The sequence below is a fragment of the Oncorhynchus mykiss genome, chromosome 16 (genome assembly GCF_013265735.2).
Source record: "Oncorhynchus mykiss isolate Arlee chromosome 16, USDA_OmykA_1.1, whole genome shotgun sequence".
NCBI classification, from domain to species: domain Eukaryota; kingdom Metazoa; phylum Chordata; class Actinopteri; order Salmoniformes; family Salmonidae; genus Oncorhynchus; species Oncorhynchus mykiss.
The window spans coordinates 72,570,501-72,595,332 of record NC_048580.1 but is presented as its reverse complement, the minus strand read 5'-3'; the positions used below and the strand labels follow the sequence as shown (position 1 = coordinate 72,595,332).

Sequence of the window (24,832 nt, the reverse complement as noted above, 5' to 3'; positions counted from 1 at the left end):
GCAGTTCAAAACAAACAGTTGTGGGACTACAGAACTCATACGATCACTGCACACACACACACACACACACACACACACACACATATATATGTATGTTTTTTTTAAAGCAATGTTTCAAATGTTAATACAGTTTGCTATTTATTTATTATGAAGAAATCAATGTGCACATGGATGTAGGCTACGAGTGAATGGCTGTAGGCTATGAGTGAATGGCTGTAGGCTATGAGTGAATGGCTGTAGGCTACGAGTGAATGGCTGTAGGCTACTGGCTGTAGGCTACGAGTGAATGGCTGTAGGCTACGAGTGAATGGCTGTAGGCTACGAGTGAATGGCTGTAGGCTACTGGCTGTAGGCTACGAGTGAATGGCTGTAGGCTACGAGTGAATGGCTGTAGGCTACTGGCTGTAGGCTACGAGTGAATGGCTGTAGGCTACGAGTGAATGGCTGTAGGCTACGAGTGAATGGCTGTAGGCTACGAGTGAATGGCTGTAGGCTACGAGTGAATGGCTGTAGGCTACTGGCTGTAGGCTACGAGTGAATGGCTGTAGGCTACGAGTGAATGGCTGTAGGCTACTGGCTGTAGGCTACGAGTGAATGGCTGTAGGCTACGAGTGAATGGCTGTAGGCTACTGGCTGTAGGCTACGAGTGAATGGCTGTAGGCTACGAGTGAATGGCTGTAGGCTACGAGTGAATGGCTGTAGGCTACGAGTGAATGGCTGTAGGCTACTGGCTGTAGGCTACGAGTGAATGGCTGTAGGCTACGAGTGAATGGCTGTAGGCTACTGGCTGTAGGCTACGAGTGAATGGCTGTAGGCTACGAGTGAATGGCTGTAGGCTACGAGTGAATGGCTGTAGGCTACGAGTGAATGGCTGTAGGCTACGAGTGAATGGCTGTAGGCTACTGGCTGTAGGCTACGAGTGAATGGCTGTAGGCTACGAGTGAATGGCTGTAGGCTACTGGCTGTAGGCTACGAGTGAATGGCTGTAGGCTACGAGTGAATGGCTGTAGGCTACGAGTGAATGGCTGTAGGCTACTGGCTGTAGGCTACGAGTGAATGGCTGTAGGCTACGAGTGAATGGCTGTAGGCTACTGGCTGTAGGCTACGAGTGAATGGCTGTAGGCTACGAGTGAATGGCTGTAGGCTACGAGTGAATGGCTGTAGGCTACTGGCTGTAGGCTACGAGTGAATGGCTGTAGGCTACTGGCTGTAGGCTACGAGTGAATGGCTGTAGGCTACGAGTCAATGGCTGTAGGCTACGAGTGAATGGCTGTAGGCTACGAGTGAATGGCTGTAGGCTACGAGTGAATGGCTGTAGGCTACGAGTGAATGGCTGTAGGCTACGAGTGAATGGCTGTAGGCTACGAGTGAATGGCTGTAGGCTACGAGTGAATGGCTGTAGGCTACGAGAGGAAAACACCTTTCTCAAAAGCGCACCTCACAGCTAGCGGTTTCATGAGACAGAGATGAACACGTCCATGAGAAATGAAGAAAGAGGGAAGATCTGAAGATGCATCAATAGGCTACTAAACCTATTCCTAATATGACTAGGAGTATGCCTTTTGGCTACTGGACAATAAATTCCAGATGGGATGGCGTATCGCAGCAGCATGCTGCGGTAGCCATGCTGGTTAAGTGTGCCAAATTAAGCGTTTATAAAAATAATTCCCTCAACATTTCTGTGGTCGTTTTTTTTTGTCTACTTTGTAACAAGGTAAGACATGCTTCATAAAATGACATTAAAACGTCCAGGTGGTTAAACTATTACGTTCATGAGTTGAAATAGTTTCAAAATGCTGACCGCCTCCACACAGACTGGAGGCGGGTGATATGCGGTGACACACAGTCAGTGTCCTTCACTCTCCGGGTCCTGTGACCATTTTGATCTGAACGGACCGTGCCTCAGCCTCGAATACGTCGACAGAGTCACGCCTTTTGACCAGGGATCAACAACTAAATTCAGCCCATGTCATGACTTCATGTTGGGAAAAGCAGGACATTTGAAATGGACTCCATCTAGCAGTGAGTTGATTAGGTTATATTGCACCTATCTCTGGAACTTGCGCTGAATTCTTCAAAGTGAAGCCTACATGTTCTAGATGCAAAGCAAACACCAAATAGTTTTCCACTAAAATGTGAGACAGAGCACACTGCAGGCCAGTAAGGCCACACACCTAGTTGCCAAAACATGCTGCGACATGCTGATTTCTCCACTTCATGCTGTTTTTAATTTATTTTAAAACAGTTTGTTTGTTACTCTGGCTCTCACTGATTTCTTAATCTGAGGTTATGAAAGGTCAATGGATAGTCTACTACCCACTGGGCACAGACGTCAGTTCAACGTGTAGTTGGTTGAGTTGTCAACTAACTTGAATTCAACGTGAAATCAGTCCGTATCTAAATAATGTGTGAAATGCTTGATAGTGTATGTTATGTAAACAGAGAGGTCTACTTTCTTGGGGACCTGAATATTGACTTGTTTCATCAAGCTGTCCATAACCAGTGCCTGTAATCAATCTGGTTCTTAAGTTATTAATCAACCTACCAGGGTGTTTACAAACACTACAGGAACAAGATCATTCACATGTATCGATCACATTTTTACTAATACTGTAGAACTTTGTTCTAAAGCTGTATCCATACCCATTAGATGCAGTGATCACAATATAGTGGCTATAAGGAAAGCCAAAGTTCCAAAATCTGAAATATTTTATAAGAAATCATACAAAAGATTTGGCTGTGACTCTTATGTGGATGATGTTAAACACGTTTGTTGTTCTCATGTGATTAATAAGGAGCATCCAGACTTTACACTTGAATTTATGAAATTGCTTCTTCCAATTATTGATAAACATGCACCTGTTAAGTAACTGACTGTTAGAACTGTCAAGGCTTCATGGATTGATGAGGAATTTAAAAACTGTATTGTTGAAAGAGATGGGGCAAAAGGAGTGGCTAATAAGTCTGGCTGCACATCTGACTGGCTTACTTAATGCAAATTGAGAAATGATGTGACTAAACTCAACACAAAGAAGAAACTGTATTATGAAGCCAAGATCAATGATGCAAAGAATGATGGGAAAAAAAACCTTGGATGGAATTATGGGCAGAAAGACATTCAACTCCATCTTTCATCCGATGGCTTATTCATCACAAAACCCTTTGACGTTGCCAGTCATTTTGATGATTACTTCATTGGCAAAGTGGGCAAACTTATGCAGGCAATGCCAGTTTAGTTTGTCTTATCTTGATTATTGTCCAGTCAAGTGGTCTAGTGCTGAAAGGAAAGACCTAGTTAAGCTGCAGCTGGCCCAAAACAGAGCGACACGTCTTGCTCTTCATTGTAATCAGAGGACTGATTATAAATACTATACATGCCAGTCTCTCTTGGCTAGGAGTTGAGGAGTGACTGACTACATCACTTCTTCTTTTTATAAGATACATTCATGTGTTGAAAATTCCAAATGGTTTGCATAGTCAACTTACACACAGCTCTGTCACACACACTTTTACCCCACCAGACATGCCACCAGGGGTCTTTTCACAGTCCCCAAATCCAGATTAAATCCAAGAAAGTGTACAGTATTATATAGACCCAACTTCCTTCCATCTCATATTGCTGAAAGGAACAGCAAACCTGGTTCAAAAACAGATGAAGCAACACCTCACGGCACAATGCCTCTCCCCTATTTGACCTAGATAGTTTGTGTGTACTGTTGTATTGATAAATAGGCTATTTGTTCCTTTTTATAAATTGATATATTCTGTCCTTGAGCTGTTCTTGTCTATTAGTGTTCTGTATTATGTTTCATGTTTTGTGTTCTGTTACCCCAGGAAGAGTAGCTGCTGCTTTCACAAACAGCTAATGAGGATCCTAATAAAATACCAAAACAATTTCCCAATGCCATTGGAGTGAAAGAAAATAGGAAATGCCCTTAAATGGATAACTTTTTGCAAATCCAATAAGTTATCCACGTTGATTCAAAGTCATCATATTCATTTTTGGGGTTGAAATGACGTGGAAACAACTTTGATTCAACCAGTTTTGGCCCAGTGGGTAGCTTCTACTCTTCAAACTACTAACTACGTATATAGCTAACTAACCAACTCTACTACTGACTAGGTGTATAACTAACTAACTCTACATATCAGGCCATCTTTAAGGCAGTTCCTGTCATGGTTGTAAGTGTCAACGCATGACATTTGTTTCTGTGTTTTGGGTTTGGCCTCTATAAAATATTGTCACTAACAATACTGGTTTTGACTTGTGTACCTTTTTAAAAAAAAAAATATTGTCAATATAAAGTATGGATGACCATGCAATGACTATGTGTGCTTATCATACGTGAATGAAACCAAAAATAGCCAAGTCACTGTTGTTAGTCTGCCTCCATGTTGTCTGTGAGCCATCCCTTGCGTGTTTTGTCAACACGTCTGCTCCACACGTGTCGTTTTCAGTCCAAACACAACCTATGGACATCTAAAATATAGCAACAGAACAGAGGGACAAATCTATAGACATCACACAGACACACACACACCCAGACACGCCGGCACGCCCCCACACGCGCGCAAACATACACACACACACGCAGGCACGTACACACACAGATACAGACACTGGTGGACACTGTGGCGCTGTGGAAGTGTCATTGAGGAGTGAGGACACTGGACATTGTGGCCCTGTGGAAGTGTCATTGAGGAGTGAGGACACTGGACATTGTGGCCCAGTGGAAGTGTCATTGAGGAGTGAGGACATTGTGGCCCTGTGGAAGTGTCATTGAGGAGTGAGGACACTGGACATTGTGGCCCTGTGGAAGTGTCATTGAGGAGTGAGGACACTGGACATTATGGCCCTGTGGAAGTGTCATTGAGGAGTGAGGACACTGGACATTGTGGCCCTGTGGAAGTGTCATTGAGGAGTGAGGACACTGGACATTGTGGCCCAGTGGAAGTGTCATTGAGGAGTGAGGACACTGGACATTGTGGCCCTGTGGAAGTGTCATTGAGGAGTGAGGACACTGGACATTGTGGCCCAGTGGAAGTGTCATTGAGGAGTGAGGACACTGGACATTGTGGCCCTGTGGAAGTGTCATTGAGGAGTGAGGACACTGGACATTGTGGCCCTGTGGAAGTGTCATTGAGGAGTGAGGACACTGGACATTGTGGCCCTGTGGAAGTGTCATTGAGGAGTGAGGACATTGGACATTGTGGCCCTGTGGAAGTGTCATTGAGGGTGAAGACATTGTGGCCCTGTGGAAGTGTCATTGAGGGGTGAGGACACTGTCTGTTAATGAAACCTAATGATGTGAAATGACCACAGGGAAACAGAGCTATGATATGGATACATCACTGGTACATTATTGTCTTAATAAGGCTGAGTTGTTAGCTGGACCCTGTGTGTGTGTGTGTGTGTGTGTGTGGGTGTGGTGTCAGGTTGGGGTATCGTGACAACAACTAAAATAAGAGGCTATACACACAAGTGGACAATACAGATCTATTCTGTTACTGGGGTCTACTTTGGGTCCGGTAAAGTGGTCCCTGTTTATTATCCTGGTGCAACCAGCCTGATCGCTAGATATCATGCTTCTCTTTTTCTGAGGATATCAGTGGGGCCGTCACTACAAGGTAAATCAGTCTGTTCTCACTACAAGGTAAATCAGTCTGTTCTCACTACAAGGTAAATCAGTATGTTCTCACTACAAGGTAAATCAGTCTGCTCTCACTACAAGGTAAATCAGTCTGTTCTCACTACAAGGTAAATCAGTCTGCTCTCACTACAAGGTAAATCAGTCTGCTCTCACTACAAGGTAAATCAGTCTGTTCTCACTACAAGGTAAATCAGTCTGTTCTCACTACAAGGTAAATCAGTCTGTTCTCACTACAAGGTAAATCAGTCTGCTCTCACTACAAGGTAAATCAGTCTGTTCTCACTACAAGGTAAATCAGTCTGTTCTCACTACAAGGTAAATCAGTCTGTTCTCACTACAAGGTAAATCAGTCTGTTCTCACTACAAGGTAAATCGGTCTGTTCTCACTCTATAAGCTTTCACAGGTCGCTCCACAGAGCTGTACCTCCAACACCATGGCTGTCTCAGTTGCCCTCATTGACCCAGTTAAAACTCTCCCTTAATCTCTTTAATGTCCAACACCTGTGTTTCTTTCAGGATGAGCGTCTTGAGCGTGTGTGTGTGTGTGTGTGTGTGTGTGTGTGTGTGTACTTCCAAGAAGAAACGTGTTAGTCCAGACTGACCTCGTAACAGCAAAACAGAGCATCTCTACATAGTAGTTAGAGGATTATATATTTTACCTTTATTTAACTAGGCAAGTCAGTAAGAACAAATTCTTATTTTCAATGACAGCCTAGGAACAGTGGGTTAACTGGCTTAGGAACAGTGGGTTAACTGCCTGTTCAGGGGCAGAACGACAGATTTGTACCTTGTCAGCTCAGGGATTCAAACATGCAATCTTTTGGTTACTAGCCCAACGCTCTAACCACTAGGCTACCCTGCCACCTCTACACTCTAACCACTAGGCTACTTGCCACCCCTACACTCTAACCACTAGGCTACCCTGCCACCTCTACACTCTAACCACTAGGCTACCTGCCACCCCTACACTCTAACCATTAGGCTACCCTGCCACCTCTACACTCTAACCACTAGGCTACCTGCCGCCCCTACACTCTAACCACTAGGCTACCTGCCGCCCCTACACTCTAACCACTAGGCTACCTGCCGCCCCTACACTCTAACCACTAGGCTACCTGCCGCCCCTACACTCTAACCACTAGGCTACCTGCCGCCCCTACACTCTACCCACTAGGCTACCTGCCGTCCCTACACTCTAACCACTAGGCTACCTGCCGTCCCTACACTCTAACCACTAGGCTACCTGCCGCCCCTACACTCTAACCACTAGGCTACCTGCCGTCCCTACACTCTAACCACTAGGCTACCTGCCGCCCCTACACTCTAACCACTAGGCTACCTGCCGCCCCTACACTCTACCCACTAGGCTACCTGCCGTCCCTACACTCTAACCACTAGGCTACCTGCCGCCCCTACACTCTAACCACTAGGCTACCTGCCGCCCCTACACTCTACCCACTAGGCTACCTGCCGTCCCTACACTCTAACCACTAGGCTACCTGCCGCCCCTACACTCTAACCACTAGGCTACCTGCCACCCCTACACTCTAACCATTAGGCTACCCTGCCACCTCTACACTCTACCCACTAGGCTACCTGCCATCCCTACACTCTAACCACTAGGCTACCTGCCGCCCCTACACTCTAACCACTAGGCTACCCTGCCACCCCTACACTCTAACCACTAGGCTACCCTGCCACCTCTACACTCTAACCACTAGACTACCTGCCGCCCCTACACTCTAACCACTAGGCTACCTGCCGTCCCTACACTCTAACCACTAGGCTACCCTGCCACCTCTACACTCTAACCACTAGACTACCTGCCGCCCCTACACTCTAACCACTAGACTACCTGCCGCCCCTACACTCTAACCACTAGGCTACCCTGCCACCTCTACACTCTAACCACTAGACTACCTGCCGCCCCTACACTCTAACCACTAGGCTACCTGCCGTCCCTACACTCTAACCACTAGGCTACCCTGCCGCCTCTACACTCTAACCACTAGACTACCTGCCGCCCCTACACTCTAACCACTAGGCTACCTGCCGTCCCTACACTCTAACCACTAGGCTACCCTGCCGCCTCTACACTCTAACCACTAGACTACCTGCCGCCCCTACACTCTAACCACTAGGCTACCCTGCCACCTCTACACTCTAACCACTAGACTACCTGCCGCCCCTACACTCTAACCACTAGGCTACCCTGCCACCCCAATGGGGTTGGTTTACCATTCACTTTGATAACAACTTTATATACACTGGCTCCAGGTCATCTATAAGTCTTTGCTAGGTAAAGCTCCGCCTTATCTCAGCTCACTGGTCACCATAACAACACCCACCCGTAGCACGCGCTCCTGCAGGTATATTTCACTGGTCAAAGCCAACACCTCCTTTGGTCGCCTTTCCTTACAGTTCTCTGCTGCCAATGACTGGAACAAATTGCAAAAATCGCTGAAGTTGGAGACATATCTCCCTCACTAACTTTAAGCATCAGCTATCTGAGCAGCTTACCGATCGCTGCAGCTGTACATAGTCCATCTGTTATTTACTTTTCTGCTCTTTTGCCCACCAGTATCTCTACTTGCACATCATCATCTGCACATCTATCACCCCAGTGTTCATTTGCTAAATTGTAATTACTTCGCTACTATTGGCCTATTTATTGCCTTACCTCTTTACTCCATTTGCACACACTGTATATGGATTTCTCAATTGTATTATTGATTGTATGTCTGTTTTATTCCATGTGTAACTCTGTGTTGTTGTTTTTTTTCCGCACTGCTTTGCTTCATCTTGGCCAGGTCGCAGTTGTAAATGAGAACTTGTTCTCAACTGGCCTACCTGGTTAAATAAAGGTGTTCTCAACTGGCCTACCTGGTTAAATAAATGTGTTCTCAATTGGCCTACCTGGTTAAATAAAGGTGTTCTCAACTGGACTACCTGGTTAAATAAAGGTGTTCTCAATTGGCCTACCTGGTTAAATAAAGGTGGAATAAAAAATAAAGAAAGAAATGCAGTAATAAGTTCTGGACAAATACAATCTGATTTGTCTTTTATATTTACAGAAACTATAGCCTTGTGCTAACAAGTGAGTTTCGTGACATGATCAATATGATCCAATTACTATCTGGTCAAGGTTTGTCCCATTTACACGTTGTAATAAAATGTGTCTCTTGTCCTTCCACTGTGTCAACATTGTGACCAGGTTCTCTTTTCAAAATAAGAAGATGAATTAATATATTTTAGGACCATTCAATGGTGTTACCTGTCAATCATTTTTTGGAGACCAGTATAACGATTTTAATAGTTGGACCATCCAGATCTTTCTTCTTTCTTCTTTGTTTTTTTTACATCGGATTGATATCGAAACACAACGCTTGACTACCAGGAAGATCACAATCAGATCACAATCAGATCACAATCAGATCACAATCAGATCACAATCAGATCACAATCAGATCACAATCAGATCACAATGTCTTTTAATGGTCTACACCTGTATATAAAAAAAATGTGGGCACAATCGGAATGTGGCCAAGATCAGGACAAAGGATGCATGTTAGAACCAGGTATAAACAGGGCTGAAGGCTGTGACGTAATTGAATAACTGTGCTACTGACAGTTAAGGGTTAAGTAGATGAAGACTGTCATGAAACCGTTTAAAAATAATTGTTGTGTAAATAAACTTGATTTAATTCATTGGAGTGTTTACTAAAGATTATAAGCAGTTGTTTTGCTAACTTAGTCTTTCTATTAAACTCTCGAGATCTCCTCCTCTTTCCGCCTGTCCTCTGATGCTCCAGCAGCTAAGACAGCTGTAGGCTATGGCGCTTCAAGTCAAAAAAGAATTTGAAGTGTGGACTTTCTTTCACACAATGCACATTTTCATTGCTTGCTAGTAAATAAATAAATTACGTGGTGTTTAAAAAAAAAAGAAAGTTGGATGTGTCTGACCTATTCGTTAATTATTCAACAGCAGTCGACAAGGTTGTTCTGGCTCTGAGGCCTATAATGTGCTAACGTTGTGTCAAATGGACAATGCGCCAATCTTATCCAACCTGGCATGGTATAATTTGATACCGTATCTTTTCTTAATTTATAGACTAATCGGTGCTGATTAGGCCTGGTCCTGGTTGATATGCTGCCCCAGGAAAGATGTGTTTTTTTTCCACCCTCCTATCCCCACGAAGTAGACTAGTAGCCTAGGCTATACAATGGCGGCCCACAATGCACTTTGATGAATGCTCATGTGGTAGCCTACTGTCAGGAAATGTACTGTTAATCCCTGTTATTTGGTTATATACATTTGATGTGAAGTATGTCAGGTTTAGGAACATGTACTGTAGGTAAAGAATCTACCCTCCTGTAGGTTTACTCTTCAACCCTGTTTCTGGACAGCTACCCTCCTGTAGGTTTACTCTTCAACCCTGTTTCTGGACAGCTACCCTCCTGTAGGTTTACTCTTCAACCCTGTTTCTGGACAGCTACCCTCCTGTAGGTTTACTCTTCAACCCTGTTTCTGGACAGCTACCCTCCTGTAGGTTTACTCTTCAAACCTGTTTCTGGACAGCTACCCTCCTGTAGGTTTACTCTTCAACCCTGTTTCTGGACAGCTACCCTCCTGTAGGTTTACTCTTCAACCCTGTTTCTGGACAGCTACCCTCCTGTAAGTTTACTCTTCAACCCTGTTTCTGGACAGCTACCCTCCTGTAAGTTTACTCTTCAACCCTGTTTCTGGACAGCTACCCTCCTGTAAGTCTACTCTTCAACCCTGTTTCTGGACAGCTACCCTCCTGTAGGTTTACTCTTCAACCCTGTTTCTGGACAGCTACCCTCCTGTAGGTTTACTCTTCAACCCTGTTCCTGGAGAACTACCCTCCTGTAGGTTTACTCTTCAACCCTGTTTCTGGACAGCTACCCTCCTGTAGGTTTACTCTTCAACCCTGTTTCTGGACAGCTACCCTCCTGTAGGTTTACTCTTCAACCCTGTTTCTGGACAGCTACCCTCCTGTAGGTTTACTCTTCAACCCTGTTTCTGGACAGCTACCCTCCTGTAGGTTTACTCTTCAACCCTGTTTCTGGACAGCTACCCTCCTGTAGGTTTACTCTTCAACCCTGTTTCTGGACAGCTACCCTCCTGTAGGTTTACTCTTCAACCCTGTTTCTGGACAGCTACCCTCCTGTAGGTTTACTCTTCAACCCTGTTTCTGGACAGCTACCCTCCTGTAGGTTTACCCTTCAACCCTGTTTCTGGACAGCTACCCTCCTGTAGGTTTACTCTTCAACCCTGTTTCTGGACAGCTACCCTCCTGTAAGTTTACTCTTCAACCCTGTTTCTGGACAGCTACCCTCCTGTAGGTTTACTCTTCAACCCTGTTTCTGGACAGCTACCCTCCTGTAGGTTTACTCTTCAACCCTGTTCCTGGAGAACTACCCTCCTGTAGGTTTACTCTTCAACCCTGTTTCTGGACAGCTACCCTCCTGTAGGTTTACTCTTCAACCCTGTTTCTGGACAGCTACCCTCCTGTAGGTTTACTCTTCAACCCTGTTTCTGGACAGCTACCCCCCTGTAGGTTTACTCTTCAACCCTGTTTCTGGACAGCTACCCTCCTGTAGGTTTACTCTTCAACCCTGTTCCTGGAGAACTACCCTCCTGTAGGTTTACTCTTCAACCCTGTTTCTGGACAGCTACCCTCCTGTAGGTTTACTCTTCAACCCTGTTTCTGGACAGCTACCCTCCTGTAGGTTTACTCTTCAACCCTGTTTCTGGACAGCTACCCTCCTGTAGGTTTACTCTTCAACCCTGTTTCTGGACAGCTACCCTCCTGTAGGTTTACTCTTCAACCCTGTTTCTGGACAGCTACCCTCCTGTAGGTTTACTCTTCAACCCTGTTTCTGGACAGCTACCCTCCTGTAGGTTTACTCTTCAACCCTGTTTCTGGACAGCTACCCTCCTGTAGGTTTACTCGTCAACCCTGTTTCTGGACAGCTACCCTCCTGTAGGTTTACTCTTCAACCCTGTTTCTGGACAGCTACCCTCCTGTAGGTTTACTCTTCAACCCTGTTTCTGGACAGCTACCCTCCTGTAGGTTTACTCTTCAACCCTGTTCCTGGAGAACTACCGTCCTGTAGGTTTGTTGTTGTTGAACGCTGTCGAACTGCAAAACCTGAACTAAAGACCTCGGTTTAAAAGCTGACAATGTTTTTTATATACTTTTATTTTATTTTGATTCATGCGGCTCTGGGCTAAATTGCTGTGAGTGCTGCCATCTGTCCAGGGATTCTGCCAGATTCAGTGTAGGGGGAGAGACGCGAAAGCATAGCTAGCCTAGCTGACTCGGCGGTCTCAAATGGGGGCCGCTATTGAATGTTTCCAGCATTGCAGGAGCTGTGTTTACTTTGCTTTGTTCCGGGACAATGTGGACCGCACTGACTTTCAATGTAGCAACTGAAGGGCCTTCTATGCCGCAACTGCTTGCTTGCTGGTGGAAGTTTCACTGCCGTGTTGGCTGTCCACAGCCTCCCCCTTCCCTAGAGAACGAAGCTGTTCTCGACCAAACCAACCAGCCATGGAGGGACGTCACTCGCCGTGAAAGTCGAAGAAGGCATCCTTTGGCAACGGGGGTCTCCATGGAGATGTTGAGCATGGAATTGACACAGACCAGAAACAGCTGTGCCACCCTGGATCCAGAGGTTCCGGCACCTTCTTCCTTGGTGGCTTCCCAATCAAGATTGGATCTGGAGGTACCTGCTTCTTCGTCTTCGGTTCTGTCTCCCTCTCCGGTGGCTTTTACCTCTGGTTCAAATCCTCTGAGCTCACCAGACCGTGAGGCTGCCTGATAGACCAGCCCATTCAACATCACCAGCTGTCATCATAGGCAGCTCTATGGTAAGAAACATCTAGGTCCCCAAGGCAAAAACCCTGTTCTACCCAGGAGCGCAAGTACAGGACATAACATGGCTGCTTCCGACTGTTCTACGACAGGCGCCGGGAGATGACACTGTCGTAGTCCATGTGGGGTCAAATTACATCAGAAGAGCTAGCTCGGAACATTTGAAAATGGATTTTAAAGAAGTGATTTTAGCATTAAAAGAAAAAAAAAAGGGGCAATAATTTCAGGTCCAGTACAATCGTTGGGCCGCAGATTACACATCTGGCTAAAATACTACTGTAGCTCTGCTGGAGTCACTTTTATTGATGACTTTGACACCTTCTGGAAACAGAAGATACTCTACGGGAATGACGGAGTCCATCCAAAATCATCTTGGCTCCTGGACTCTGTCCACGTATTTCAAGGCTGCGTTGAAACAATGACTGGTAAATGATCCAAGACCAGCTCAGTTAATCCCTACCGTTGTGACAATGAGTCGTCATAATGCTGCATCAAATGTACATGATCTTAGGGGCATTGGCAAACACAATGTAAGTAATTTAATTTATGAATCCCCAATCATGTACAGTGCCTTGCGAAAGTATTCGGCCCCCTTGAACTTTGCGACCTTTTGCCACATTTCAGGCTTCAAACATAAAGATATAAAACTGTATGTTTTTGTGAAGAATCAACAACAAGTGGGACACAATCATGAAGTGGAACGACATTTATTGGATATTTCAAACTTTTTTAACAAATCAAAAACTGAAAAATTGGGCGTGCAAAATTATTCAGCCCCTTTACTTTCAGTGCAGCAAACTCTCTCCAGAAGTTCAGTGAGGATCTCTGAATGATCCAATGTTGACCTAAATGACTAATGATGATAAATACAATCAACCTGTGTGTAATCAAGTCTCCGTATAAATGCACCTGCACTGTGATAGTCTCAGAGGTCCGTTAAAAGCGCAGAGAGCATCATGAAGAACAAGGAACACACCAGGCAGGTCCGAGATACTGTTGTGAAGAAGTTTAAAGCCGGATTTGGATACAAAAAGATTTCCCAAGCTTTAAACATCCCAAGGAGCACTGTGCAAGCGATAATATTGAAATGGAAGGAGTATCAGACCACTGCAAATCTACCAAGACCTGGCCGTCCCTCTAAACTTTCAGCTCATACAAGGAGAAGACTGATCAGAGATGCAGCCAAGAGGCCCATGATCACTCTGGATGAACTGCAGAGATCTACAGCTGAGGTGGGAGACTCTGTCCATAGGACAACAATCAGTCATATATTGCACAAATCTGGCCTTTATGGAAGAGTGGCAAGAAGAAAGCCATTTCTTAAAGATATCCATAAAAAGTGTCGTTTAAAGTTTGCCACAAGCCACCTGGGAGACACACCAAACATGTGGAAGAAGGTGCTCTGGTCAGATGAAACCAAAATTGAACTTTTTGGCAACAATGCAAAACGTTATGTTTGGCGTAAAAGCAACACAGCTGAACACACCATCCCCACTGTCAAACATGGTGGTGGCAGCATCATGGTTTGGGCCTGCTTTTCTTCAGCAGGGACAGGGAAGATGGTTAAAATTGATGGGAAGATGGATGGAGCCAAATACAGGACCATTCTGGAAGAAAACCTGATGGAGTCTGCAAAAGACCTGAGACTGGGACGGAGATTTGTCTTCCAACAAGACAATGATCCAAAACATAAAGCAAAATCTACAATGGAATGGTTCAAAAGTAAACATATCCAGGTGTTAGAATGGCCAAGTCAAAGTCCAGACCTGAATCCAATCGAGAATCTGTGGAAAGAACTGAAAACTGCTGTTCACAAATGCTCTCCATCCAACCTCACTGAGCTCGAGCTGTTTTGCAAGGAGGAATAGGAAAAAATTTCAGTCTCTCGATGTGCAAAACTGATAGAGACATACCCCAAGCGACTTACAGCTGTAATCGCAGCAAAAGGTGGCGCTACAAAGTATTAACTTAAGGGGGCTGAATAATTTTGCACGCCCAATTTTTCAGTTTTTGATTTGTTAAAAAAGTTTTAAATATCCAATAAATGTCGTTCCACTTCATGATTGTGTCCCACTTGTTGTTGATTCTTCACAAAAAAATACAGTTTTATATCTTTATGTTTGAAGCCTGAAATGTGGCAAAAGGTCGCAAAGTTCAAGGGGGCCGAATACTTTCGCAAGGCACTGTATCTCTGATAATACATTTGAAGAAACAGTGGTAGCAATACATGGTTCTAACATCGACCGAAAAGACAGAAATTCCAACAGAGGCAGTGTTGAGGTCTATATTCAGAACCACATTCCTGTAAAGCTTAAGAGATTATCTAATGTTAAATACTGTTGAAGTAATATGGCTACAGGTTCACCTGCCTCACCTAAAGCCCATTCTGGTGGGAAGCTGCTATAGACCACCAAGTGTTAACAGTCAGTATCTGGATAATATGTGTGAAATGCTTGATAATGTATGTGATATCAACAGAGAAGTATATATGCTGGGTGATTTTTTAAAATATTGTCTGGCTTTCATCCAGCTGCCCACTCAAGAAACAACTTCTAACTGTTACCAGTGCCTGCAGCCTGGATCAGGTTATCAGTCAACCTGCCAGGGTAGTTACAAACAGCACAGGAATTAAATCATCAACATGTATTGATCACATCTTTACTAACGCTGCAGAAATGTGCTTTAAAGCAGTATCCAGATCCATAGGATGTAGTGATCACAATATAGTAGCCATATCTAGGAAAACCACAGTTCCAAAGGGTGGGCCTAATATAGTGTATAAGAGGACAGGCTGGGCCTAATATAGTGTATAAGAGGACAGGCTGGGCCTAATATAGTGTATAAGAGGACAGGCTGGGCCTAATATAGTGTATAAGAGGACAGGCTGCACCTAATATAGTGTATAAGAGGACAGGCTGGGCCTAATATAGTGTATAAGAGGACAGGCTGGGCCTAATATAGTGTATAAGAGGACAGGCTGGGCCTAATATAGTGTATAAGAGGACAGGCTGGGCCTAATATAGTGTATAAGAGGTCAGGCTGCACCTAATATAGTGTATAAGAGGACAGGCTGGGCCTAATATAGTGTATAAGAGGTCAGGCTGGGCCTAATATAGTGTATAAGAGGTCAGGCTGGGCCTAATATAGTGTATAAGAGGTCAGGCTGGGCCTAATATAGTGTATAAGAGGACAGGCTGGGCCTAATATAGTGTATAAGAGGTCAGGCTGCACCTAATATAGTGTATAAGAGGACAGGCTGGGCCTAATATAGTGTATAAGAGGACAGGCTGGGCCTAATATAGTGTATAAGAGGACAGGCTGGGCCTAATATAGTGTATAAGAGGACAGGCTGGGCCTAATATAGTGTATAAGAGGACAGGCTGGGCCTAATATAGTGTATAAGAGGTCAGGCTGGGCCTAATATAGTGTATAAGAGGTCAGGCTGGGCCTAATATAGTGTATAAGAGGTCAGGCTGGGCCTAATATAGTGTATAAGAGGACAGGCTGGGCCTAATATAGTGTATAAGAGGTCAGGCTGGGCCTAATATAGTGTATAAGAGGTCAGGCTGGGCCTAATATAGTGTATAAGAGGTCAGGCTGGGCCTAATATAGTGTATAAGAGGACAGGCTGGGCCTAATATAGTGTATAAGAGGTCAGGCTGGGCCTAATATAGTGTATAAGAGGTCAGGCTGGGCCTAATATAGTGTATAAGAGGACAGGCTGGGCCTAATATAGTGTATAAGAGGACATACAATACGTTTTGTAGTGATTCATATGTTGTTGATGTAAAGAATATTTGCTGGTCTGTGGTGTGTAATGAGGAGCAATCAGACGGTACACTTGACCGTCTGCTACCCTCCTCTAATGTTTTCACTCCAACCCTGTTCCTGGAGAACTACTGTCCTGTAGGTTTTCACTCCAACCCTGTTCCTAGAGAACTACTGTCCTGTAACCCAAATATTATAGCAGATCCCCTCCTCATTAAACACTGTAACATATCTACATAATTTTCCATAGTTGGAAATTCAATGTCACTGACTGTATCTCTGACTGTATATCTGACTTACCACAGGCTCTCTGACTGTATATCTGACTCACCACAGGCTCACTGACTGTATATCTGACTCACCACAGGCTCTCTGACTGTATATCTGACTCACCACAGGCTCACTGACTGTATATCTGACTAACCACAGGCTCACTGACTGTATATCTGACTCACTACAGGCTCACTGACTGTATATCTGATTCACTACAGGCTCACTGACTGTATCTCTGACTGTATCTCTGACTTACCACAGGCTCACTGACTGTATATCTGACTCACTACAGGCTCTCTGACTGTATCTCTGACTCACCACAGGCTCACTGACTGTATATCTGACTCACCACAGGCTCTCTGACTGTACCTCTGACTGTATATCTGACTCACTACAGGCTCACTGACTTTATCTCTGACTCACTACAGGCTCACTGACTGTATCTCTGACTCACCCCATCTCACTGAATAAAGTTTACACCATAATGTCAGCAGGCGAGTAACTCATGCCCCCCCCCCCCCTTCTTCTTCAGATCCAGTTTGCTAATGCGGAGGATAAACAGGAGTTTCAGAAGTACCCCACTAAGGTTGGCCGGCGCTCCCTCTCTCGCTCCATCTCCCAGTCCTCCACAGATAGCTACAGCTCAGGTAGATCACACACACACACACACACACACACACACGGTACACACACACACACACACACACACGGTACACACACACACACACACACGGTACACACACACACGGTACACACACACGGTACACACACACACACACACGGTACACACACACACACACACACGGCACACACACACATGGTACACACACACACACACGGTACACACACGGTACACACACGGTACACACACACGGTACACAGCAATAGGTGCTGGTGATTAACAAGGTAGCAAAAGTCCTCAGTCGAGGATCATGCATCTATTATTAGCTGACAATCCTTCTATTACTCTACTGATGTAAAAGACCATGTCAAGCTACTCCACTGTCTGCTATAGACTGGTGGACCAGAAATCACTTCCTTATGTGTCTCTGACTCTTTGTTCTCCCCCCCCCCCCTCCACCAACACAATGTCCAGCTGCGTCCTACTCAGACAGCTCAGATGACGAGACCTCTCCTCGGGACAAGGCCCAGGCCAACTCCAAGGGCAGCAGCGACTTCTGCGTTAAGAACGTCAAACAGGCAGAGTTCGGCAGACGGGAGATCGAGATCGCAGAACAAGGTGTGGAATTACCACTGTCTTTGCGTACACTTTCTGGCATCCACTGTCTTTGCGTACACTTTCAGTCATCGTTCTGATACATTTGATCGACTACGGTAGATTTGCAATCAGGCCAGCCCAGTACAGCTTATATTGGCTGGGCTCATTATTGTGAAAATGATAAGTGTAAGTGCTGATTCAGGATCAGTGGGTTAGAGGCTGCAGAGAGTGCTTTAGAGCTGCCATGCACCTCGTCGAGGACCGTCTCCGCATCAGTAATAAGAAAATACGGCATACAAATTAAATCAAACTTTATTAGTCACATGCGCCGAATACAACAAGTGTAGAACCTTACCGTGAAATGTTTACTTACAAATCCCTTAACCAACGGTGCAGTTTTAAGAAGAGTTAAGAAAATATTTACCAAATAAACAAAAGTTAAAACATAATAAAAAATAAAAAAGGTGACACAATAACATAACAATAGAAAGACTATATACAGGTGGTACCGGTACTGAGTCAGTGTGTGGGAGTACAGGTTAGAGGTAATGTGTACATGTAGGTAGGGGTGAAGTGACTATGCATAAATAATAAACAGCGAGTAGCAGCAGTGTACAAAACAAATGGAGGGGTGGGGTGGGGGTGGGGGGTGGGGGGGTCAATGTAATAGTCTGGTGCTCCATGTGATTAATTGTTCAGCAGTCTTATGGCTTGTGGAGTAGAAGCTGTTAAGGAACTTTTTGGTCCTAGACCCTAGACAGATCAAACAGCAGTGTTCTCTTTCTGCTGTGCTGGCGTAGTTTGACTTAATGATTTGCCATGGAAGTTCTACTAAGCTGACATTTGTAATTGTTTTAAGATGGTCATACCAAGGATCATTTAGCCTTTTGATTCTGAATTTTAGGGCCCCTGTAGGTATCAAAGAAATGTAGACAAAAAATAGACAGTATCTCTCTCTGGTTTTATAGACAGTATCTCTCTCTGGTTGTATAGACAGTATCTCTCTGGTTGTAGAGACCGTAGTCCTCTGATTTTATAGACAGTATCTCTCTCTGGTTGTATAGACAGTATCTCTCTCTGGTTGTATAAACAGTATCTCTCTGGTTGTATAGGCAGTATCTCTCAGGCTGTGCAGACCTAGATGATAAGGAAGTGCTCTGTAAGTGGTCCTAGAACCGCTGCCTGTGCCTTGACAGCTGTTGTTGGCATTTACTGTAAGCCTACTGCAAGCATAAGTAGAGGAGCATGTGGTTTTACATGAATTGTGACCGACCACCTGGATTCGTTCTTATGTAGCAAAATTAGAAATTGTGTTTTTTTTACATTGGATACAAGCAGATACACAGAGCTACAACATGGTATATCATGTACTGCATTTGAGGAACAATGGGAAAGTAATCTGCTAAGAAAGTTGATAAACTTCTAACCTCACTTTTGAGAAAATGGCCTTTGAAAGTTTTGGTATCTTCTGAAGAGCTCTTCTTTGTCTACACCTGTTCAGCATCGTTCACACCCTCTTAAGCTTTAGCTCCACCTATCTCTTTAAGGGTTGATCCGAGCGTTCTGTCCTAACCACAGCAGTCAAGCACCCAAGCTAACTGGCTAACAGTTCCCGCAGTGACATTTTTTTAAAATGGACACTTGCATAGTGGAGTCCTTTGTTAAGACATGTAGCTAGCTAGCTAAACAATTAACCATAATCACAACTCACAACGTTACTACCCAGCATTAGGCTATAGCAAGCAAAGCAAATGGCTCTAAGATACGAATAATAAGATCATAAACGTTAGCTAGCGAGCCCTCCAGCTAACGTTAGCTAGCTAGCTAACAGTACACTTTAACTTGAAATAAAAATACCTGTGTGATACATGTGTAATATCTGAAAATGTAGCTAGTTAGACTATCTTACCCGTCCGTATACATCATGGTTGGACGCTTCTCCCTGTCATGGATGCCATGGTTGCCCTTAGTTTGAAGATATAATCCAGAGACATGTGTTTTCTCCATCTCCTAAACTATCATACTCTAATTCCACTGATTTCTAAACTCGGTCCTCCAGAAAGTGGAGTTCAGTTCTACTAAGCATTTTACATATACATTTTTTTTAAACGCGTTAGACAGGATTACATAGACATACTAACCAGCTCAAATAGACAGAAGCGTGCTATATAGCAGACCAAACCAAACTCATCTCTCGGCATGTCCAGCCCACTCATTATCTCAGCCAGTCATAGCTAGCGGGAAGGTTGCTGGCTTTTTCTGCTGCTAAACCAACTAGGCTCGTAATTTAACAATTATATTCGTATTTACAGATGGCATACAAGTTTGTTATTAAGGCACATGAAAGTTCACATGTTCCAGAAGGCATTTCTGCCCCAAAAATGTATTTTGATTTTTTTTTAAATTAAAAAGATTATGTTCAAATGGCTGTGAAGTGGTGACCCGCGACATACGCCTAGTTTCCTGAAACGTGTCACAATTGTGCTCCATCTGTCATTATCTTTTCCCCTGGCCTATTTTTTTCATATTTATTCCTGCTTCTCCTATACTCATCTTAAAACAAATCAAATTGTATTTGTCACATGCGCCCGGATACAGAAAATGCTTACTGACATACTTAACCAACAATGCAGTTTATACACACAAAAAAGGAAGAGAAAATAATAAATAAAGAGCAGCAGTAAATTACAATAACCCGGGCTATATACAGGGTATTACGGTACAGAGTCAATGTGGAGGTTATATACAGGGTATTACGGTACAGAGTCAATGTGGAGGCTATATACAGGGTATTACGGTACAGAGTCAATGTGGAGGCTATATACAGGGTATTACGTTAGAGTCAATGTGGAGGCTATATACAGGGTATTACGGTACAGAGTCAATGTGGAGGCTATATACAGGGTATTACGGTACAGAGTCAATGTGGAGGCTATATACAGGGTATTACGGTACAGAGTCAATGTGGAGGCTATATACAGGGTATTACGGTACAGAGTCAATGTGGAGGCTATATACAGGGTATTACGGTACAGAGTCAATGTGGAGGCTATATACAGGGTATTACGGTACAGAGTCAATGTGGAGGCTATATACAGGGTATTACGGTACAGAGTCAATGTGGAGACTATATACAGGGTATTACGGTACAGAGTCAATGTGGAGACTATATACAGGGTATTACGGTACAGAGTCAATGTGGAGACTATATACAGGGTATTACGGTACAGAGTCAATGTGGAGGCTATATACAGGTTATTACGGTACAGAGTCAATGTGGAGACTATATACAGGGTATTACGGTACAGAGTCAATGTGGAGACTATATACAGGGGGTAGAGTACAGAGTCAATGTGGAGACTATATACGGGGTATTACGGTACAGAGTCAATGTGGAGGCTATATACAGGGGGTACCGGTACAGAGTCAATGTGGAGGCTATATACAGGGGGTACCGGTACAGAGTCAATGTGGAGGCTATATACAGGGGGTAGAGTACAGAGTCAATGTGGAGACTATATACAGGGTATTACGGTACAGAGTCAATGTGGAGGCTATATACAGGGGGTACCGGTACAGAGTCAATGTGGAGGCTATATACAGGGGTTACCAGTACAGAGTCAATGTGGAGGCTATATACAGGGTGTTACGGTACAGAGTCAATGTGGAGGCTATATACAGGGTATTACGGTACAGAGTCAATGTGGAGGCTATATACAGGGTATTACGGTACAGAGTCAATGTGGAGGCTATATACAGGGTATTACGGTACAGAGTCAATGTGGATGCTATATACAGGGTATTACGGTACAGAGTCAATGTGGAGGCTATATACAGGGTATTACGGTACAGAGTCAATGTGGAGGCTATATACAGGGTATTACGGTACAGAGTCAATGTGGAGGCTATATACAGGGTATTACGGTACAGAGTCAATGTGGAGGCTATATACAGGGTATTACGGTACAGAGTCAATGTGGAGGCTATATACAGGGTATTACGTTACAGAGTCAATGTGGAGGCTATATACAGGGTATTACGGTACAGAGTCAATGTGGAGGCTATATACAGGGTATTACGGTACAGAGTCAATGTGGAGGCTATATACAGGGTATTACGGTACAGAGTCAATGTGGAGGCTATATATAGGGTATTACGGTACAGAGTCAATGTGGAGGCTATATACAGGGTATTACGGTACAGAGTCAATGTGGAGGCTATATACAGGGTATTACGGTACAGAGTCAATGTGGAGGCTATATACAGGGTATTACGGTACAGAGTCAATGTGGAGGCTATATACAGGGTATTACGGTACAGAGTCAATGTGGAGGCTATATACAGGGTATTACGGTACAGAGTCAATGTGGAGACTATATACAGGGTATTACGGTACAGAGTCAATGTGGAGACTATATACAGGGTATTACGGTACAGAGTCAATGTGGAGGCTATATACAGGGTATTACGGTACAGAGTCAATGTGGAGACTATATACAGGGTATTACGGTACAGAGTCAATGTGGAGACTATATACAGGGTATTACGGTACAGAGTCAATGTGGAGGCTATATACAGGGGGTAGAGTACAGAGTCAATGTGGAGACTATATACGGGGTATTACGGTACAGAGTCAATGTGGAGGCTATATACAGGGGGTACCGGTACAGAGTCAATGTGGAGGCTATATACAGGGGGTACCGGTACAGAGTCAATGTGGAGGCTATATACAGGGGGTAGAGTACAGAGTCAATGTGGAGACTATATACAGGGTATTACGGTACAGAGTCAATGTGGAGGCTATATACAGGGGTTACCAGTACAATGTGGAGGCTATATACAGGGTATTACGGTACAGAGTCAATGTGGAGGCTATATACAGGGTATTACGGTACAGAGTCAATGTGGAGGCTATATACAGGGTATTACGGTACAGAGTCAATGTGGAGACTATATACAGGGTATTACGGTACAGAGTCAATGTGGAGACTATATACAGGGTATTACGGTACAGAGTCAATGTGGAGACTATATACAGGGTATTACGGTACAGAGTCAATGTGGAGGCTATATACAGGGTATTACGGTACAGAGTCATTGTGGAGACTATATACAGGGTATTACGGTACAGAGTCAATGTGGAGACTATATACAGGGTATTACGGTACAGAGTCAATGTGGAGGCTATATACAGGGGGTAGAGTACAGAGTCAATGTGGAGACTATATACGGGGTATTACGGTACAGAGTCAATGTGGAGGCTATATACAGGGTATTACGGTACAGAGTCAATGTGGAGGCTATATACAGGGTATTACGGTACAGAGTCAATGTGGAGGCTATATACAGGGTATTACGGTACAGAGTCAATGTGGAGGCTATATACAGGGTATTACGGTACAGAGTCAATGTGGAGGCTATATACAGGGTATTACGGTACAGAGTCAATGTGGAGGCTATATACAGGGTATTACGGTACAGAGTCAATGTGGAGGCTATATACAGGGTATTACGGTACAGAGTCAATGTGGAGGCTATATACAGGGTATTACGGTACAGAGTCAATGTGGAGGCTATATACAGGGTATTACGGTACAGAGTCAATGTGGAGGCTATATACAGGGTATTACGGTACAGAGTCAATGTGGAGGCTATATACAGGGTATTACGTTACAGAGTCAATGTGGAGGCTATATACAGGGTATTACGGTACAGAGTCAATGTGGAGGCTATATACAGGGTATTACGGTACAGAGTCAATGTGGAGGCTATATACAGGGTATTACGGTACAGAGTCAATGTGGAGGCTATATACAGGGTATTACGGTACAGAGTCAATGTGGAGGCTATATACAGGGTATTACGGTACAGAGTCAATGTGGAGGCTATATACAGGGTATTACGGTACAGAGTCAATGTGGAGGCTATATACAGGGTATTACGGTACAGAGTCAATGTGGAGGCTATATACAGGGTATTACGGTACAGAGTCAATGTGGAGGCTATATACAGGGTATTACGGTACAGAGTCAATGTGGAGGCTATATACAGGGTATTACGGTACAGAGTCAATGTGGAGACTATATACAGGGTATTACGGTACAGAGTCAATGTGGAGACTATATACAGGGTATTACGGTACAGAGTCAATGTGGAGACTATATACAGGGTATTACGGTACAGAGTCAATGTGGAGGCTATATACAGGGTATTACGGTACAGAGTCATTGTGGAGACTATATACAGGGTATTACGGTACAGAGTCAATGTGGAGACTATATACAGGGTATTACGGTACAGAGTCAATGTGGAGACTATATACAGGGTATTACGGTACAGAGTCAATGTGGAGACTATATACAGGGTATTACGGTACAGAGTCAATGTGGAGGCTATATACAGGGTATTACGGTACAGAGTCAATGTGGAGACTATATACAGGGTATTACGGTACAGAGTCAATGTGGAGACTATATACAGGGTATTACGGTACAGAGTCAATGTGGAGGCTATATACAGGGGGTAGAGTACAGAGTCAATGTGGAGACTATATACGGGGTATTACGGTACAGAGTCAATGTGGAGGCTATATACAGGGGGTACCGGTACAGAGTCAATGTGGAGGCTATATACAGGGGGTACCGGTACAGAGTCAATGTGGAGGCTATATACAGGGGGTAGAGTACAGAGTCAATGTGGAGACTATATACAGGGTATTACGGTACAGAGTCAATGTGGAGGCTATATACAGGGGTTACCAGTACAATGTGGAGGCTATATACAGGGTATTACGGTACAGAGTCAATGTGGAGGCTATATACAGGGTATTACGGTACAGAGTCAATGTGGAGGCTATATACAGGGTATTACGGTACAGAGTCAATGTGGAGACTATATACAGGGTATTACGGTACAGAGTCAATGTGGAGACTATATACAGGGTATTACGGTACAGAGTCAATGTGGAGACTATATACAGGGTATTACGGTACAGAGTCAATGTGGAGGCTATATACAGG

The 24,832-nt window shown here is 44.2% G+C and overlaps 1 protein-coding gene across 3 annotated transcripts in view; it reads left to right on the top strand.

Annotated features, from left to right (window-relative positions):
* LOC110492690 (S-adenosylhomocysteine hydrolase-like protein 1) overlaps window positions 1–24,832 on the top strand; it is a 70,813-nt gene that overhangs the window by 15,915 nt on the left and 30,066 nt on the right. For all 3 annotated transcript variants that reach the window (XM_036947730.1, XM_036947728.1, XM_036947729.1), the window contains exons 2-3: window positions 17,127–17,241; window positions 17,691–17,834. In XM_036947730.1, coding sequence (XP_036803625.1) covers window positions 17,127–17,241; window positions 17,691–17,834 — 259 coding nt within the window. The remainder of the gene's footprint in view (window positions 1–17,126; window positions 17,242–17,690; window positions 17,835–24,832) is intronic.